Below are 20,522 nucleotides of genomic sequence, written 5' to 3'. Positions count from 1 at the left end.
TTGAGTCATCTGGACCTAAGCATTAAACCCATAGGATCTTCCCCTCCACTCACATTTACCTCTCAGTTAGACTCTACATATTAGCAAAGATTGACTCCAGGCTCACATCCTACCCGGTTAGCAACAACAGCAGAAAGAGTACCTCTTCTCATTACTGAGGAAACACACCCAGTACTGAGCTTGACTGGCCTGGCTTGGCTTCCCAATGGCTAGAGGGATTTCCTTCTTGAACTGGCTGGACCTTCTTTTCATGCTTACCCTTATTTCTGGAGGTCTGCGCCACTCAGCACTTCACGGATGGTGAAGGAAGGAATGCTAGAAGCTTAAAAGAAAAGGATGCATTCTTTACCCGAAGAAGACAGGCTAGACTTCAAAATGACATGCTTAATTAAAAAAAAAGAGAATGAGGAGGAGGTGTAAGAACAAGGAAATGGAAAAGAGAAGGTGGGATGGAGAAAGAAGAGGAGAGAATAGATGAGACAAAAGGAATAAAAAATATGAGAAAGAGAAAGCAAGTGAAGAGAAGGGAGAACATAATTTTTGATGAAAAGCTTTTATGTGGCCAATTGGTAGGGCTGTATACAGCTACTTTGCAGACCAGACAATAGTCAGATGGCATACATGGGCGATCTATGCTGCAAAACATAGCAGTTCCATATTGGTTTTAAAACACCAATGTTCCCTGATTCTGGTTATATGACTTCATCTGTAAATGCAAGAGACTAAATCTTGTCCGTCTCTGAGGATATCATACATTTCAATGTCATTCAGATTTTTGACATACCTACGTGTTTACTCAGGACTTTCTTCACAGCCTCTTTTACCTCCTTATTCCTCAGGCTGTAGATGATGGGGTTCAACATTGGGGTCACCACTCCATAAGACATCCCAATGATCTCATCAGAGGTCTTTGTGTCTTTTGACTTGGGCTTCATGTACATAAAAAGGGCTGACCCATAGAATAAGATGACCACAGTCAGGTGAGCCGAACAGGTAGAAAAGGCCTTCTTTCTGCCCTCAGCTGAATTAATTCTCAGTATGGAAGAGAGAATAAAAACATACGAGATGAAAATTAACAGAAGGGGAAGCATCAATAAGACAATACTTGCCACTGTCATGATGAGCACGTTGATGGTGATATCTGAGCAGGCAAGTTTAAGGAGAGCCAGGATCTCACAGGTGAGATGGTCAATGACATTATTCCCACAGAAAGGCAACACCATCGTCATGGTTGTTTGCAGTAGGGAGTTTAGACAGCCTATGATCCAGGACCAGGTGGCCATGTGCCCACAGAGTATCCTGTTCATGATGATGGTGTATCTCAGTGGGTTGCAGATGGCCACGTACCTGTCATAGGCCATCATAGCAAGGAGGACACATTCTGTGGATCCCAAACCAAGCGAAAAAAACATTTGTAGTGCACAACCAATGAAAGAGATGGATTTTCTCTCAGCTCTAAACGTGAGGAGCATTGGAGGAATGGATGATGATGTGTAACAGATGTCCAAGAATGAGAGGTTCCCAAGGAAAAAGTACATTGGGGTGTGGAGTCGGGAATCTAAAATGCTGATGATAATGAGGAAGCTGTTTCCCAGAAGGATTATCAGGTACATGACGAGGCAGAGTATGAACAGAGAAAGCTGGAGCTCAGGGTATTGGGAAAGCCCCATCAGAAAGAATTCAGTCACAGCCGAGTGATTGCCCATCGCCTTGTGATCAAGTTGTCTGCATGGGTTAGAAAATGACATGATTCAGGGAAATTGGAAATGTTTTTGTGCTTTCAAATATGATTATATAAGGAGCTTTTCATTACTAAATAACTTGAAATTAAATCTGTATTTTAATAACTCAAACCCACTGCCATCAAGTTGATACAAACTAACACCCGACTCTAATTTAAAATATCACATAAAATTAGTATTATGCCTATTATCCTGTATATGGATTTGTTATGTTGTGTAACTTTGCTGAGACTCGGCTTGCTCGTGGTAAAATGAGAAGGAAATCAATAACCTTTGGTGCTATAATTGTATACCAGTTGCATTGTTTTACATGTCTGGCATACTAGATGGTTACAACATGGCATCTGCAACTGTATTACATATGCTGTAAGGCAACATACTAAAACAAACAACAATGTTTAATATGTATTTTAATAATATAATACTATTATTGATTGAGCATTTGCTTTCTTGTAAGCACTTAACCAATTAATTCATTAAATTTCAAATCGACACTGTGAAATCGTACCAATTTCACGAAGGATGAGACAGAACAGTAAAAGTGCAGTACCCACGGTTGGACAGTTGGGCTCCAGCCTGAATTCAATATCCAGTGGCTTGGTTTCAGGCCACTGATTCTAGTTCCGTCCTCTTACCAACTCGGTCATCCTGCTTCTCCTAGAGCTCTCCAGGTTTTCTTTCTTTCCCCTACAACGTGCTGGAAGGCTGCTCTCTGTAATCACCCAGCATGTAGACCCCTCATCTGTTCAACCCCCTCATCACTAAAAGGTCCAAAAATATGCAGTTCTTGAGTAAGGAAAAGATTAGCAAGAAATATTCTCATTCTACAATCCCAATGATCGATTCTGTAAGCCAATGAATACAACTAACCACAGAGATAGTCAAACACAGTATAAGACACAATCCTTCTATTATGAGTGTATAATCATGTTTGGACAATTTACTACCGGTGACTGTAATCGTATGTATGTCCTTGTATGGCTGGAAGGAACTCCACAAACATGTAAACTTTCAGGCATTGATCATTTCTTAATCTTCTCCATTTTCATATTTTCCAAATTATTTGTGATTACCCTACATATTAAAAAAAACCCAAATAATATTCTCTAATTTCTGTTAGAAGGGAATGGTGGCAAGAACTTTCAAAGCTTGACCCTAGGGTTCTCTGAAACCCAAGTAGCAAGAAAGACCATCAATGGACATTACATTGGACAGCTTTCTTCTGTTTCATATTACATAGATTAATTTAATGCTATCTAGTCTTCTGACTTCAACCAACAGAGCTAACACATCGATTCACTATTAATCAAAGGCATTGCCTCAATTCTGGCAAAAGATTCTAGAGCCTACCCATTAGACGATAATGGATAGATCACACTAATGGTTAGAGTGCAATCAAGGATGGCAGAGAAATGGATGCACAGTAAGGCGTTACCTCATAAAAAGAAAGAGAAGAAAGATACCCAGGTATAGGCAGGTCGTGCGAACATAGTGGGGACGTCTGTTACTTAGGCTGCTGCTGCTTTTTTAGTATCTCCAGATGTGTCCGTCTCTTGGCAAAGGCTCTGTCTTTAGATGGGCCCACAGCTTTGGAGAAAACCTGAAGACCAAGGTCAAACTCGGTTTGAGAACTAGGGGCCATAAGCATTCACCACTCTTAACCCTATGTTACCAACAGGAGAGAGTAGTATGTAACTGTTTGCAATGAACATCTCTCACCCAGACTCCCTATTTCAATCCAGGAGTCTCTTGTAACCGGCCATGCCCACGTTCCACGGGAGGTTTTTCATGAGAAAATATTCAGTGCTGAATTCCACATATTGAATCCCACTGCTTCTAAAACACCCGTGTTATTCACCATATGCTATGCTCCTTGCAGTGGATCTCCAATGCTTGTTGAAATAGATGAGTACCCTTGACATGCCCCACGAAAGCTGATAGTGAGCATTCCTGGGCCCATCTGAGTTAAGTTCTTTTCTCCTTTTGCTACATGATCTTGAAGATTGTCATGATTTTTGATTCTTATTTTCTTATTTTGTGAGTACCAAGTTCAATTTTTTCTGTTACTGGGAACACAAAAGAAATTTTGGATTTTCAACTTGTTGGAGCTTCCACGTGATATATTTAGTGCTGGTTTTGCTTAATTCAGCTTCTTATTCTGAATATTCAAATCAGCTCTAGAAGTCCCTTGCCCCTTTCTTCAGATTGCTAGCAAGGTGTCTTTGCGGAGAAACTACTATTTCTTACTAGAAATTGTAGTTGTCTGAAGTCAGAAGGCAGAGAGTCTATTCCAATTTGTGTGGACTACTTGCTGTACAAAAATGGGGCATATGAATTCCCGGATTCACAATTTTTCTTTTTCCAAGGTGAGGAGAGAGCTAACTTACAGCGATGTTTCTACATATTCAAGAAATTAACTTCAGCCATCAATCCTATGAGTTCACCTCTTTACTGTTCCATTAAAATTTTATCGCATAAAATGTTTTTTCTTTTGGAATTCCTAGTTCCCAAATCTGCACTGTTTTTGGAGAAAAACTCCACTCCATTCTAACTCACCTCATTTAAACATCTGTGTTGTCAGGGTAGGCCCCTCAGCTTCTTCACTTACAATAGCTGACATGATGGGTTTAGGAAGCTGATTTAGAAACGAGCATGGACCTCTCCAACCGGCACTCCAGTGTTTCACTCATTTCTTGGTCCACGTGCTGAAGCTGGAGCAGCCGCCCCCCTTCAAATGGGTGGATTTCTTAGATTTCTTCTCTTAGCATTTTAACTACTCCCAAACGCACAACTCATATCCCTCTGCAGATGACTGCTAGTAGTGGTGAGAAAAACGGACCAAATAAAGCTTTTACCCCGAATTTCATGTCATAAATTTGTAACCAAGTTAAACAGTCTGCCGCATAATCACTCCCTAAACTTTGAGCCCTAAACATTTGCACAGAACCCACCGTGGCTCTGGCAGCCAATTTAAAAACTCATTTATTTTCTTCTTAGAGACCGCGTAATCCCAGAAGTGATTTAAAGTTGAATCTAATCGTACTGAAGGTAGTAACTTTTAGGTAGATTAGAGATAATGTCTCGAAGATCTAATTGCGTACGTATGTTGTTAGACGCTGTCAACTTTGTCCGATGCCCGTGATCCTACGCGCAGCAGAATGGCACCCTGCTGGGTCCGGGACTATCCTTGCTGCTCCGCGCGAGCCCATGGGCGCGTCCACTGTGTCCAGCCATGTCCTTCAAGGTCTTCTTTTGCGCTGACTTTCTACTCTACCGGCCATGGTCTCTCCTTTTCCCAGGGACAGGGCTTTCTGATAACACATCCAAAACTGATGAGACAACGTTTCTCCTTCTTCCAAGACAGATAAGTTGAAATTAAAACTTTCTGTGATAATATAAGTAATATTTACGTATTGTAGGAATCCCAAAGGAGGAAATGAATCATCCATAATTATAGACATATTATTTATGTCATGATGTGCTTTATGCATATAAGACATATAATAAACATTTAAACACATTTTCCTCTCTTCTCACCTCTTCATTTATAATTAAAATATTTCACTTATAATTTGTCATGTCAGATAGTAAGCAAGCTGAGTGCTGGGATGCTAATCCAAGTTTGGCTGGTCAAATCCAGCTGCTGCTCTGCAGAAGAATGATGAAACTTTGCTTCTGTCATGAGTTACACTATTGGAAACTCTATTGGACAGTTCTATGCTCTACAGGATTGCTATTAGAATCCCCCATGGCAGGGGTTTGCTTTGTTATGTAATAATGTTACAATATTTTTAATGGGAAATAAGGAAAAAGTAGCAACAGTAGAAATGGAACTGTTTCCTGCCGTGGTCTTGAACATTTCCCATTTTACTTGTTTTGTTTTTGGTATAGTGACAGTGTTGGAGGGCAGGGATCAGGGTTTATTTTACTCTCTATTTCCTCTAAATGAAAGTCAAGTCCCATTATCAGAAGTTTTTTATAAGGTAACCCTTTATTAGAACAGTAAAAACACAGGAGGTACATTTTTCTTTTTCTTTTATATTTTAAAATATTTTATTGAAAAACCCTTGTATGCAAGGACTCATGTAAACATATACATTATTCTATTTACAAATTCTTTGGACATTCTGTTTAGAAGCATTTTTGAAAAGCAGCACTTAGAAATGCTGTACACAACACTTAAAAAGAAATGCCGAATCTTGGCACAGAAAAGCAAACCTCACTATAGCGCTCCCATGGCCACCACGGGGGTGAGTGCCCCCACCCCAACACAGGAAGCAGCAGTGGTGGCGGCGGGTTTGGCTGCTAACTCCCAGGTGCAGGGAAACCTTTACAGGATCTCAGGTTCTGCTTGTGATGCTTTGTTTCTGCCTTTTTCAAAAACAGCAAAGTCATTGTATGTTCAGATGACAGGTAACTGCCAAACAGGCTCTTCATATTTGAATCCTAAACAAGACATTAGTTGCTACCAACTAAGCGCACGAGAATTCTTGATCTCTCGCAAACCCCACGCAAAAAGCCTGGTCTGGGAAGGAGGGGCCTCCACGTGGTGTGCCACAGCTGCCTATGAAAGTTCGTTGGCATCTGCCGCGAGCCTGTAACCAATCAAGGTCTCCTTCCCATCGTCGTCCACAGGCAATTCCACAAGCAGGTGAGGTTTATCGTAACCGAACGAGGTGGTAGTGTTTCTCAGCATTGTGGGGGCTTCTCCTGCCATTTTCACCTCAGCCGTATTGTTTGGGGGGCCTTCCGAGCCAGATAAGAAGGTGTCAGATTCCACAAGGCCAGCTGTCAGAACCATTTCTGGAGTGATACGAGTTTACAGTGATGCTGCAGGGCTCAGACTGGTTGCTACTTGAAGAATTCGCCGCTCTCTCTTGAGCCAGAGGGCCCCCGGGGACCACATCAGAAACATCTTCAGTCATCACCACTACGATTTCTCTGGAAACTTCTGTGTGTGCCACGGTGGCAGGGCTGTCGTCCGTGTGCACGCTGGGAAGGGCTGCTGGAGGCAATGGCTCTTTGTCGACCACATTCCCAATTTCTGAGGCAACAGGCTGGTATGAGGTGATGAGTGATAAGTATTTTGATTCTGGTTTTGTCTCTGAAGTGGCATGCTTCACCACAGAGAGTCGTAGTCCTTTACCTCCACAGTGAAAACAGGGGCGGGCACCATGGCTGGGTACTCCCAAGGTAGGGTAGGATTCATGTTGTAGGACTCGATCACAACATTGGTCGGCACAGGCACCGAGGACGGCTCCGGTTCCGCAGTGCCCGTCTCAGTTCCTCTCGGGGCCTGCAGGACTAGGACAAAGAGAAGTAGGAAGGGAGCCATGCCTCCCGGCCGACTTGGGGTGCGGCTCTGAGCGACTGCCAGAGTCCCAGCACTCCGGGCCTCGGTCCAGACCTCGCGTCACTTCGCTACATTTTTCTTTTGTTGGACTGAAGATGATTGAATGGTACAATAGCTACGTTGTGGATATGAAGGTTAGGGAGTCACTTTCCTAACTCCACTTTCGGTCAACTTTCTGTCTCTCTGACTCTGCTGTGCCACCTCCATGTCTTAGTACTTAAACTCCCTCTGTGTGCACATTATCCGGAGCTTCCAGAATGGTGACGGCCTTACGTAGACACCGTTACATTTAGCGATGACATTTTAGCTCCTCTGCATTAATTATACTAGGAGAAAGAGGGAGGAACAATCAATTAGACTTTAATTATATGGCAATAGTAGTATTTCACAATTTCCATATTTTTCTATTTATACTTTAAGTATCAATTATGTACCCAGCACTTTTCTAAGTTTTTACTCCATATAAATTTACTCGATGTTGTAGGGATTTAAATAAGACAAGAAAGGTAAAATCTTTGCCCTTTGGGGGTTTCTAGTTTAAGAGGGAATACATATATAAACAAGACAATATAAAATAAAACTATTTGAAGGAATAAAATGGAATAAAATACTTTTGAAAATAATTATTCTTGGAAGCAGCTCCTTGTGGCTTCAAGAATAGGCTCCAGCACAAGAACCATTGTGAGGATAGTTGAGGACTCTTTAGTTCCGCTGTGACAAGGTCCCTGTGGCTTGGAACAACTTGATGACACCCAACACTGCCCCCCCCCCCCACATGAAATAATCTCCTGGAGAGCTGACTCTAACTGGATGTAGCTTAGCACACGGAAAGGGAAGAGAAGGCTACCTCAAGGCTCATAAAAGGCACGAACCTGCTGTACTTTCACCAGGTTCTTTTTGCCTGCCTGCAAAAAACTTCCATTTTCCAGCTGTTGCTAGTGTGCTGGAAGCTCTCGACAGGAATGCAATTCACACGGAAAAATCAGTTTTCAAGAAGCTTGAAAACAAGTTGTGTCCTTTTTAATTTTCCTTTTAAAGGGTGAGAAACCGTCTCAGAGTCCTCATCCTAAATTCATTCTCATTTTTCTGAGCTGGGTCACGTGTTTAGTCCTATTGTATCAGTGGCAAAGGGGAATGAGATTACCATGTTAGTCTGGAATCATCAAGCTTTCGCTGGTCTTAACATTCTTATCTTGTTGCTGCCTGGTTATTAAATACAAGATACAGCATTGTTATCAATAACATAGGTTATTAAATACAAGATACAGAATTGTTATCAATAACATAGGTTATTAAATACAAGATACAGTATTGTTATTAATAACTGAGTGGACAGCAGTGTTATAAGGCAATTATAGCCTTCTGCATCCTGACAATAAACAAAAAAAAAGGCTAGATTCCTCTTTTCTTTAGATTAGGTAATTTCTATTGACCTGTCCTGAGTATTATAAATTTTTTTTCTCATGGCATCTGGAGTCCGTTGGAAATTTCTCCGGTAATTAAAAAATTAAATATCCTTTAGTTATAGACATATTAGTTTGGCCTCTTTAATTGTTCTTTGGTCTTTGTTGAGATTCTCTGTCTTAATTCCCATGGTCATTTTTTAAAAAACAACTTCATGACCATATTTAGAATATCTACTTGAAATTTTTTGGTTTTTACTTCTATCAACTTATCACAGGGTTGCTCTTCATTGATTGCATTTTGAGCAGCTAGAATATTTTTATTATAGTTTGAGCATTTTCAACAATACATTATGGAAGTCTGAATTTTTCTTTCTCTGAAGATTGTTGTTTTTGTTGTATTTTTCTATGTAAGAGAGTATCTAAAATTAGTCACTGATCACATTAATTTTTCTAATGACTTTCCAATTTCTGCAGGGATTTGTGGGGACACAGTGTCTTCTCTCTACTTGACGTCAGCTGGTGCAGCTTGAATTTGGGCCAGTAGAAGAATAGTGGTTATTCACTAACATGTCTGATGGTGGGGTGATTGCTGCTGATTGGGACCTTAGGGTTATGACTAGTATATGTACACACAGTTTCTTCACATATGCTGTATAAGCTACAAAGGTGAGGAGGAAGGGAGACAGAGAGAGACTGATATAGATATATAGACACTCTCTAAGAGGAGAGAGGAAGTGGGGAGGTAGCAAGCCCTCCAGGGGGAAGTCATATCACTTTTTATAAGTAGTTTTGGAAGTCATATGTGTTAGGGTTCTCTAGAGAAACAAAACCAGAATGCTAATAATTATATATATATATATATTTATACAGATAGATATATAGCATAAGAAATACCTTGCAAGACTGGATGGAGCAGAGGTTGCACACTGGTGCAGATAGGAGCTGGAGACACATGGACTCCAGGGTCGATGATACCTTCAGGACCAGGGCTGTGAGGGGTGATACTGGGAGGTTAGAGGGAGTGTGGGTTGGAAAGAGGGAACCGATTACAAGGATCTACATGTAACCACCTCCCTGAGGGATGGACAACCGAAAAGGGGGTGAAAGGAGACATCGGATAGGGAAAGATATGACAAAATAATAATTTATAAATTATCAAGGGCTCATGAGGGAGGGGGAAGCGGGAAGGGAGGGGGAAAAAGAGGACTTGATGCAAAGGGCTTAAGTGGAGAGCAAATGCTTTGAAATTGATGAGGGCAAAGAATGTACAGAAGTGCTTTATACAATTGATATATGTATGGATTGTGATAAGAGTTGTATGAGCCCCTAATAAAATGTTAAAAAAAGAAATATACAGTTAATTAAATTATAAAGCAGTACCAATGGCTCAGTGCAACTCACTCCCATGAGACAGCTGTGAGACACTGGCAGTCCTTCAAGTCTGTAGAGCAATCCAGGCTATCTGGGCACAGGCAGCAAACAGCAAGGCAGGTCACCAACTATCAGCCAGATGACAAGGCCCGACAGTCCCCAGCTCAAGAGATGTAAATTCCAATGGTGTGGCGAAGCAGGCCTTGAAGGAACCTCAAATTACAGCAACACAGTCCATGGGTTAGGTGTCCCACAGGTAGTGTAGCTTGCAAATGGAGGCACAGAACAAGCAAGGCAGCCACATACTGGTCAGATGATCAAAGAGCAAGATATATAAAAGACGAGGCTCACCAAGCCACTTATCTCTTTGCCCTTCAATTAATCCCACATGTGTTTATCAGCCAGGTTGGCAGAATAAACTAACTACCTCATCACGTATGGTTCTTTCTGTCACATTGCATTCCTGTTGATGTTGTGGTTAACTGCCATTAGTTGATTCTTTCTCCTGGAAATAGCACAGATGTGCTCAACTACTGGCCCTTAGGTGGATGACTCGAACACATCCAGAGTTGTCTCCAGAGACAGGCCTGAGGATCAACTGCAAAAACCCAATGGAGAAAATGTTGCTCTGCACACATCGAGTCACCAGGATTATATTCACAGAGGCAGCCATTAGGCTCACCCTATTCTAAAGATGTTAGGAAATAGACTATGCTTCTTGATGAGCGATGGGCAAGGTTGTAGAAGAGCATGTTAGATTGACATGTTCATTGTTGTTACTGGTAATTTGATATTAGTTTGTTATCCAAGGTAATACTATATTACTAAAATGTTATAGACCAAAACTAATTTTATAGATGATTGACAATGGAGTATAACACTATGACATGGAAAAAATGTTTGGAATTTAATCAAGAAACCACGCTTTCCAGTAGTAGAATTATATTACTAACTTTGTTATCAACAAGACAGTAATAAAAAATATTGACTAGGTAAAGTTTACATGAAGGATACTAAACAGTTAGATAAACTTGAATCAGAAATTTATCCTGGTGCCTGGCTATCAAAAGATATAATGGCTGGGTCATAAAGACTTGAAGTTAAACATGCAGCCATCTATCAGGGAGGCAAATAAGCCCACGTGGAAGAAGCACACCAACCCATATAATCATGAGGTGTCAACGGGATCAAGTATCAGGTATCTAAAGCTCCCCCCCCAAAATCAATTATATTGATATGAATGAGGGGGGTTAGCATAGAGACCCAAAGCCCATCTGTGGACATTTGGACATCCCCCCACAGAAGGGTTACACGGAAGGGACAATTCAACCAGGGTGCAGAATAGCACCAATGAAACACACATCATTCCTCTAGTTTTGGAATGCTTCCTCCTCCCCACTACCATGACCCAGTTCTACTTTACAAATCTGCCTAGATCAGAGTACACACACTGGTACTGATAAGAGGTCTTGACATATGGAATTCAGGACAGAGAAAATCCTCAGGAGCTGTAGTAGAAGTAATGATTTCATCAGGGTATGTCTATAACTAAAGGATATTTAATTTTTTAATTACGGGAGAAATTTCCAACAGACTCCAGATGCCATGAAAAAAAAATCTATATCTGGGAGGCTGGCCCCAGCACCATAAATTAAGTGGATTCCTGCCCCTCTCCCGAAAAGAATTTGTTCCAAAGGATGACATTGACTCTGCAGCTCCGGGAGATGGACATATCTGATCAGAGCACACAGGAGCAGATGAAGGGGCAGGAGGAGAGAGTGGAACACAGCCTGGCCCACCAGGCCGTGAGGAGGATGTTCCTGAGTAGAGCAGCCAGTCCACAGAGAGAACAACATGGCTGGCCCCACTATGAGAAATGATGCCACTCAGTGACTAAGGGCGATACAGGGGACTGCACCGGAGACACAGTGTGGGAATTGCACCTGACCTGATCCCACCACACAGAGGCAAAGCACTGGGGGAGTGCAGTGGAACAGCAAGGGAATGGAGTGGCAAGATCCCTAGGGAATGCTGAAAGTGAACTTTGGGGCCAGGGCCTGGTGCCCCAACAGACTGGACTGGAAAACGCTCCTAAGGGCCAGCAAACGATCCCTGAACTAACTACATGCTTTTCTCTTGTGAAGTGTTCTGTTTTGTTCTTTGTCAGTGGTTTGTTTTTGTTGTTTTGTTGTCTGGTTGTATATTGTTGCTTTGTTTTCCTCTGTCTTCTTTTCGTGCATGTTAGTGTCTCCACAGGTCTGTCTGAATAGGACAGGCTGGATGAACTATCTGGAGGAAAAACAACGGGACTGACAGTTCTGGGGGGACTTGGGGTGGGGGGGTAGGGGGGATAAGGAAGTGGTGTTAACAAACACAGGGACAAGGGAACAACATGGGACCCCAAATGGTAGAGAGGGGGGAATGGCAGGCCTGGTGGGGAATGATCAAGGGTAAGGTTGCGTAGAGAAGAGGTATACTCTAGCCCAGGTGGCGACGAAGCATGGTCGTAGGGCAGGAGGAAAGTCAAGGGAGATGGAAGAAAGAGCTAGGAGTCAAAGGGCATTTATGGAGTTCTAGACAAAGACATGTACATGCAAATATATATAGGAGGATGGGGAAATAGATCAATGTGTCTATATTTATAGGTTAAGCATTAAGGTGGCGGAAGGATCTTGGGCCTCTACTCAAACACTCCCTCAATGCATGAATACTTTCTTTTATTAAATTGGAACTCTATGATGCTCACTCTCCCGACACAACGGCTGGAGCCAAAGTGGGTGAACAAGTAAATGTGGTGAAGAAAACTGATGGTGCCCGGCTATCAAAAGAGATAGTGACTGGGGTCTTAAAGGCTTGAAGATAAACAAGCGGCCATCTAGCTCAGAAGCAACAAAGTCCACATGGAAGAACACACCAGCCTGTGTGATCGAGTGGTCCCGAAGGGATCAGTTATCAGGCATCAAAGAACAAAAAAATCATATAATTGACTGCACACCTACATTATAGGATCGCTGAAGACAAATGGGTGCATAAGCAAATGTGGTGAAGAAAGCTGATGGTGCCCAGCTATCAAAAGAGATAGTGTCTGGGGTCTTAAAGGCTTGAAGGTGAACAAGCGGCCATCTAGCTCAGAAGCAAAAAAGCCCACATGGAAGAAGCACACCAGCCAGTGTGATCATGAGGTGCCAAAGGGACCAGATATAAGGCATCATGCAAAAAAAAAAATATATGTGTGTATATGTATGTGTGTGTGTATGTGTATATATATATATGTATATGTGTGTGTGTGTGTGTGTGTGTGTGTGTACCATATTGAATGAAGGGGGAAGTGCAGAGTGGAGACCCAAGGCCCAAGTGTCGGCCAATGGAGATCCCCTCACAGAGGGGTTCAGGAGAGGAGATGGGTCAATTAGGGTGTGAGGTAGTACCGATGAAGAACCCAGCTTTCCCCAGATCCTGGATGCTTCCTCCCCCTAACTACCAGGATCCGAATTCCACCTTGCAGGGCTGGATAGGGCAGAGGTTGTACACTGGTACATATGAGGGCTGGAGGTACAGGGAATCCAGGGTGGATGAAACCTTCAGGACCAAGGGTGTGAGGGGCGATGCTGGGAGAGTGTAGGGTGAGTGGGTTGGAAAGGGGGAACTGATTACAAGGATCCACATGTGACCTCCTCCCTGGGAGAGGGACGTCAGGGAAGGGGGGGAAGGGAGACTCCGGATAGGGCAAGATATGACAAAATAACAATGTATAAATTACCAAGGGCACATGAGGGAGGGGGGAGCGGGGAGGGGGGGAGAGAAAGAGGACCTGATGCAAAGGGCTTAAGTGGAGAGCAAATGCTTAGAGAATGATTGGGGAAGGAAATGTATGGATGTGCTTTATACAATTGATGTATGTATATGTATGGATTGTGATAAGAGTTGTATGAGTCCCTAATAAAATGTTAAAAAAGAAAAGAGGAGAAAAAAAAGAAAATGATTAGGGTAAAGAATGTACAGATGTGCTTTATACAATTGATGTATGTATATGTATCGACTGTGATAAGAGTTGTATGAGCCCCTAATAAATTGTTTAAAAACAAAACAAAAGAAACACTTCCATAATAATGAGCAACGCATAGCTAATATTTACAGAACATGCTGGAGAAGAAAATCTTCACAAACATCAATCAATAAAATATACACAGGAAAAAAACACATCAGAATAACTCTTGTTCATGGTCAGATACAAAGAGAAATGACTTTATCCAGATCAGATCTCTATAAGAAGACAAATTTCAACCTAGGCAGTATGAAACAAAAAGCCCATGTACATAAATAACCAACATAATGTGAAATGCAAGATATTGCACTTGACACGTATCAACTATATCCTTTATTGCCTGAGGGTTTATACAATGTATGTAGTCAACAGGAGGCAGCTATGTATAGAAGTATATACATACTCTAGATAGAAATTTACAGTGCAGTCATAGACAACATATTTCATATCCACTTCCTATTTTAGTACTACTTGCCTGGCATTTGCCTAGACAATGGGGATATTTAATCAACAAATAAAAAAACAATTGCCTTATGGAACTTATCATTTAGTGTGTGTGTGTGTGTGGGGGGGACAGATTAAAAGTCCCCACAAATTATGTTAAGGTTTTTGTAGCGAAAAGCCCTACACACTTGAACAAGACCCGTGTAAAAAGAGACAGAACCGCAGGGAGAGAGCCGGGGAAAGAGTGTGTAAGACAGAGAAGTAGCAAAAATCAAGGCCTTCCCATTTTTTAATAGCTAATTTATTTATTATTTTAAAATCATTTTCTCGGGGGCTCATACAACTCTTATCACAATTCATACATACACCCATTGTGTCAAGCACATTTGTACATTTGTTGCCATCTTCATTCTCAAAACATTTGCTCTCTACTTGAATCCTTGATATCAATCAGCTCATTTTCCCCTTCTTCTCCACACCCCGCTCCCTCATGAACCCTTGATAATTTATAAATTATTATTATTGTCATGTCTTACACTGTCCGATGTCTCCCTTCACCCACTTTTCTGTTGTCCATCCCCCAGGGAGGGGGTTATATGTAGATCCTTGTAATCATTTCCCCCTTTCTACCTCACCTTCCCTCTACTCTCCCTCCTGATATCGCCACTGGTCCATCTGTCCTGGATTCCCTGTGTTTCCAGTTCCTATCTGTACTATCCTCTGGTCTAGCCAGATTTGTAAAGTCAAATTGGGATTATGGTAGTGGTGGGGAGGAAGAACTAGAGGAAAGTTATATATTTCATTGTTGCTACACTCCAACCTGACTGGCTCGTCTCCTCTATGTGACCCCTGTAAGGGGGTGTCCAATTGCCTACAGATTGGCTTTGGTTCTCCACTCAGCACACCCCCTCATTCACAATGAGTTTTTCTTCTTTGATGCCTGATACCTGATCCTATGGACACCTCGTGATCACACTGGTTGGTGAAGATCTTCCATGTGGGCTTTGTTGCTTCTGAGCTAGATGCCCGCTAGTTTATCTTCATGCCTTTAAGAGTCCAGACTATCTTTTGATAGTTGGGCACCATCATCTTTCTTCACCACATTTGCTTATGCACCTGCTTTGTCTTCAGTGATCATGTTGAAAAGGCGAGCATAATGGAATGCCAGGTTATTAGAACAAAGTGTTCTTGCATTGAGGGAGTACCTGAGTAGAGGCCCAATGTCCATCTGCTACTTTAATACTAAACCTGTAAATATATGCACATAGATCTATTTTCTGTTATCATATATAAATATATTTACATATGTGCATGCCTATATTTAGACTTCTATAAACATCCTTTGTTTCACAATTCTTTCCTCTATTTCCTTTTACTTTCCTCTTGTTCCACTATCATGCTCAACCTTCATTTGAGTTTCAGTAATTCCTCTTGGTTACATTGCCCTTGATCAAGGTCTACCAGGGCACTGAGGCTACTGCAGCCAAAAAGGAGGAGGGCTCAAGTTAATGAAGGTCACAGTCCTGTGAGTTTACATCAAGATGGACCTCATAGAGATGCCTTTCAGTCACTCTCAGAAAAACCCTTTCCCTACCAGGTCTCCTACACCGTCCTCCCACCAATTTTGGATCACTTATTGTTTCCTTGTCCCTGGATTCGTTAACACCACTTCCTTTACCCCACATCACCCGCTGCCTTGTCCCCCCAGAACCATCCGTCCTGTTGTTTTCTCCTTCAGATTGTTTATGTAACCTGTCTTATCTAGATAGACCTTCCCATTTTTGAGAAAGAGTATGAAGACACTGAAAGTAGAATCAAGTGAGCACCGGAAGGAGGTACGAGACAAGATGTAGAAGAAAGTGTGTCTCAGATTACATTGACTGACGTCAATGAAGAAAATGAGATGGAGTTTAGATATTATTCAAGGAGATGGGAAACACTTAGAAGGCTTTAGGAAAAGGTATTCTATGGTAAAACTCATGTTTAAAACAATATTCTGGCTGCTGTGCAGACAATGGATTGCAGGAAAGTAAAAGCGTAAACACAGGAATGATGATTTAGACAAATGTTACAGTTTTCTAGATAAAATGCCAGTGGCTTGAACTATGAGAATAGCAATGAAAGCAGTCAAATTTGGATGAAAGTGAAGATAGAGTTGACAGAATTTGCTTGTGGGTTGGATGCGAGTGTATGAGACCTTAAGAGTAGTTTGGGGAGATGCCAGTCAAGAGTATTATATTGTCCGTGCCTATGATTTCATATGCCTATGAAACTGTAAATCAGGGCTGGAGAGAAATATACATGACTCATTATTTTGTTGTCTAATAGAGTAACACATTATTTGTATTTATTAAGCACTGACCTCATGGTAGATCACGTATTATACTTACGAGTAACTGGATTGTGTAAACCCCTCATGACCATTGTGGTGCATAGAGTAGGAAAAAAGTTGACGTGCAAAAAGTTCCAAAGGTACCCAATTTTAACTGGTTGTGTGTATTAATATGTAAAAGTTACACTGGCTAGGTTATATGAAAAGGAAATCTGTATTAAAAACTAAAACACAATGTACAAAAACAGGCAAAATTCAAGTATCCAAAACATGGATTGGATTGGAGCACAGGAAAGCATGGTGGGAAATCCCAGGCTATTATTCTGAAGCAAATAAGGAAGACACAAAATAGAAATATATAAATGCTTAGTAAATGGGCAGATGCCTGGAATGCCTGCAGTCATAGGGAGTAGAAGTTAGTAACTTAAGAAGGGAAGGAGATATCCTAAAGTTTAGATAGCTTAGTACCACTCCAATAACATTCTAAGAGTGTTTTATTTTCCTCAAAAATGTAAGTGAATGTCAGACAAGGGGATAGATATATTAGTTAGCATGCATATGATTATGTCATAAACTATAATTCAAAGTAGTTTTTTAAAACTAAAAGCTAAGTTGAGTCATACAAACACGATGTTGACTTTGGCGTTAGCCATAGATCCTTTAAGGAGTGAAAATGACATAGTCAGATAGACCATGTCCCTCCACAATGCCTTGTGCTCACTGAAGCCCTTAAACATCTTGATAAACTTGTCGTCAGAAACTATACAGCTTGATGCTAACAACTTCAAGGATGTTTGCAGAAAGGGTGCCTCTTTGTTTTTGACTTTACATGAGTACTCGGACTCAGCATGCTGAGCACACTTGCTGCCCTGTACTAGTCACTGTGCGCCATGATGGGTATCCTATGTTCACTGGCAACAGATTTTTCCCATATTTACCACTGTTTCCAGAGGATTTTTTTTATCACACTTAATAAGCACAGCATGGGCTGAGAAGACTTTGTTCTTTCAAAGAAAAACATGTATTATTTTTCAAGAAAGGATATTGTGCAGCAAAAACAATAACTATCCACTTCAAAGATAAGGAGGAAAAGGGCAAGGAAGAGAGAAAGGAGGGGGAGAAAGGACATGCAAAGAAAAGGGAGGAGAGAGAGGAGATGAAAAGAGAGAGAAGAGAATAAAATGAGAGAAGCGATAGCTAGAACACACAGAGACAGACAGATAGATAGAATGATATGGATGGATTTTGATGAATACCATCATGAATGTGATGGAACTAAATACTGGACTGATTACAGCTGGGCGCCAAGTACAAAAGGCAGTATTTAGCAAGCATTAAGTGGGGGTTCTATACTGAAGGGAATTGGATTCCATATTTGAATTTAGAATTTATCTCCCAAGACACTGGGTACCATAACTAGGACTTTGAATGTGGAGGATTTGATATTGCCCCTCAGTGAAGATAACACAGGTTTCAAGGCTTCTCATGTTTTCCATGAATGTAGGTGCTTGCGCAGGACTTTCTTCACAGCCCCTTTTACCTCCTTATTCCTCAGGCTGTAGATGATGGGGTTCAACATTGGGGACACCACTCCATAAGACATCCCAATGATCTCATCAGAGGTCTTTGTGTCTTTTGACTTGGGCTTCATGTACATAAAAAGGGCTGACCCATAGAATAAGATGACCACAGTCAGGTGAGCCGAACAGGTAGAAAAGGCCTTCTTTCTGCCCTCAGCCGAATTAATTCTCAGTATGGAAGAGAGAATAAAAACATACGAGATGACAATGAACAGCAGGGGAATCATCAAGAAAACAATACTTCCCACTGTCATGACAAGCACGTTGATGGTGATATCTGAGCAGACAAGCTTCAGGAGAGCCAGGATCTCACAGGTGAGATGGTCAATGACATTATTCCCACAGAAAGGCAACACCGTTGTCATGGTTGTTTGCACTAGGGCAATTAGAGAGCCCATGATCCAGGACCAGGTGGCCATGAGCCCACAGAGTATTCTGTTCATGATGATGGTGTATCTCAGTGGGTTGCAGATGGCCACGTACCTGTCATAGGCCATCATAGCAAGGAGGACACATTCTGTGGAGCCCAAAGAGAGTGAGATACCCATTTGTAGTGCACAGCCAATGAAAGAGATGGATTTTCTCTCAGCTCTAATCGTGAGGAGCACTGAAGGAATGAATGATGATGTATAACAGATGTCCAAGAATGAGAGGTTCCCAAGGAAAAAGTACATCGGGGTGTGGAATCGGGAATCTAAAATGCTGATGATAATGAGGAAGCTGTTTCCCAGAAGGATTATCAGGTACATGACGAGGCAGAGTATGAACAGAGAAAGCTGGAGCTCAGGGTATTGGGAAAGCCCCACCAGAAAGAATTCAGTCACAGCCGAGTGATTCCCTATCGCCATATGACCAATTTACCTGCAGAGTTCAGATAAAGACATGATTCAGGACATTTTCAAATTTTATTGTGGATTAAAAAATATACTTTTTATTGTATTATTTTGTGTGATTTTTTGAACAGTCTTAGAATCAAGAAGGGAAAACTGTCTTACTATTGTTAACAACAATGAATTGGAAGCAACAAAGCATGCCTACTACCTAGATCTATATTATAGCAGAAATTGTGACTTAACTTGGGAACATTATTCCCACAGAAAATGACTTAGAGGAAAACTGCTGTCAAGAGTTTTATGTAAATACAGTTTTACTAATAAGTATTTTGAAATTAAAACCACATTTTAATAAAATTGTCTTTAATTTGCACTCTCATGTAGATTCAATTCAATTCAATTCAAAAAAGGCCATTAACCTGTGTTTGATTTCATAGGATTACATCCTTTTCCTTAGTGTCAGCTAGGTCATTGTAAAATGGGAAGAGAACAATAATTCATTGACAGTATGTTGTGATAATTTAATTAGATGAAATTTACAAGGTGCCTGGGATACAAAGTTGTTACAATATAGCATCTAAAATTTTACTATGTGCCATGTAATATAATATAGCAAAATGTGTAGTATAAGGTTCAGTACACATTTTAGTAATGTAATGATATTAAGCACACCATTTTTATGCTTACTTAACTGGCTCAAAAGGGAAAAAAAACTACTTCAGACAGATTGGCTAAAGCTAGAATTCAATATCCATCCAGCTGCCCTGGTTCCAGATTGAGATTCTCAAATCTTAATTCAGCCCTCTTGGTCACATATCACTCTCCCTCTCACAGATTTTTACCCTTTTATCTTCCTCTGTCTCACATGAAGCTACGAAGGCTGCCATCTATATCCACCCAATATCTAAACCCCTCATTGTTTTTACTAATCTCATTCACATAAAAATCCAAAGAAAATGTGTGTATCAGGATTGAAGTTCAGATTAACGAGAAACATTCTGATTCTATAAGGCAGTGGATGATTCTGTAATCCAGTGAATACTAGCAACCATAGTGATGGTATAACCACATATGACACAGTTCTTTTTACGATGAGTGCATAATTATGTTTGGGCACACAGCAGAATAATTATGAAACAATTGGGGTGGAATTGCACTTTTAGTGATGTAGGGCTGACTTTATCAGTAGGAGATGTTTAGCAATTGATAATATGAAATTGGATGGTACATGCAGAGTCAAAGGAATAAGAACTTTTCCTGAAAATTTCCAAAGATACAATAACACTATGTATATCTATCTTAATTATGAAGATATTTGCAAAGACTGTAAAATATATCTGAACTTTTAATTAAATGTAACATATTACATGCATACACGAAATTATGGATTAATACTTAGAAATCCATTCATATAAT

General features: G+C 41.0%; 2 protein-coding genes and 1 pseudogene across 2 annotated transcripts; all 3 read right to left on the bottom strand.

The window, feature by feature from the left end:
* Positions 1-767: 767 nt before the first annotated feature.
* Positions 768-1,706, bottom strand: LOC142457920 (olfactory receptor 13D1-like). The gene has a single exon (XM_075559009.1). The coding sequence runs from the start codon at positions 1,704-1,706 to the stop codon at positions 768-770; it is 939 nt and encodes a 312-aa protein (XP_075415124.1).
* Positions 1,707-6,236: 4,530 nt separating this feature from the next.
* LOC142458500 (interferon gamma receptor 1 pseudogene) lies at positions 6,237-16,046 on the bottom strand (annotated as a pseudogene).
* Positions 16,047-16,429: 383 nt separating this feature from the next.
* LOC142458498 (olfactory receptor 13D1-like) lies at positions 16,430-19,121 on the bottom strand. The gene is made up of 2 exons (XM_075559514.1): positions 18,190-19,121; positions 16,430-16,487 (listed from the first exon to the last, which is right to left on the bottom strand). Exons 1-2 carry the CDS (start codon positions 19,119-19,121, stop codon positions 16,430-16,432), a joined length of 990 nt encoding a protein of 329 aa, XP_075415629.1.
* Between the last annotated feature and the right edge of the window lie 1,401 nt (positions 19,122-20,522).

The sequence above is a fragment of the Tenrec ecaudatus genome, chromosome 10, assembly GCF_050624435.1.
Source record: "Tenrec ecaudatus isolate mTenEca1 chromosome 10, mTenEca1.hap1, whole genome shotgun sequence".
NCBI classification, from domain to species: Eukaryota; Metazoa; Chordata; class Mammalia; order Afrosoricida; family Tenrecidae; genus Tenrec; species Tenrec ecaudatus.
Note: the sequence above shows the minus strand (reverse complement) of the source record. Positions and strands in the feature narration are given on the sequence as shown.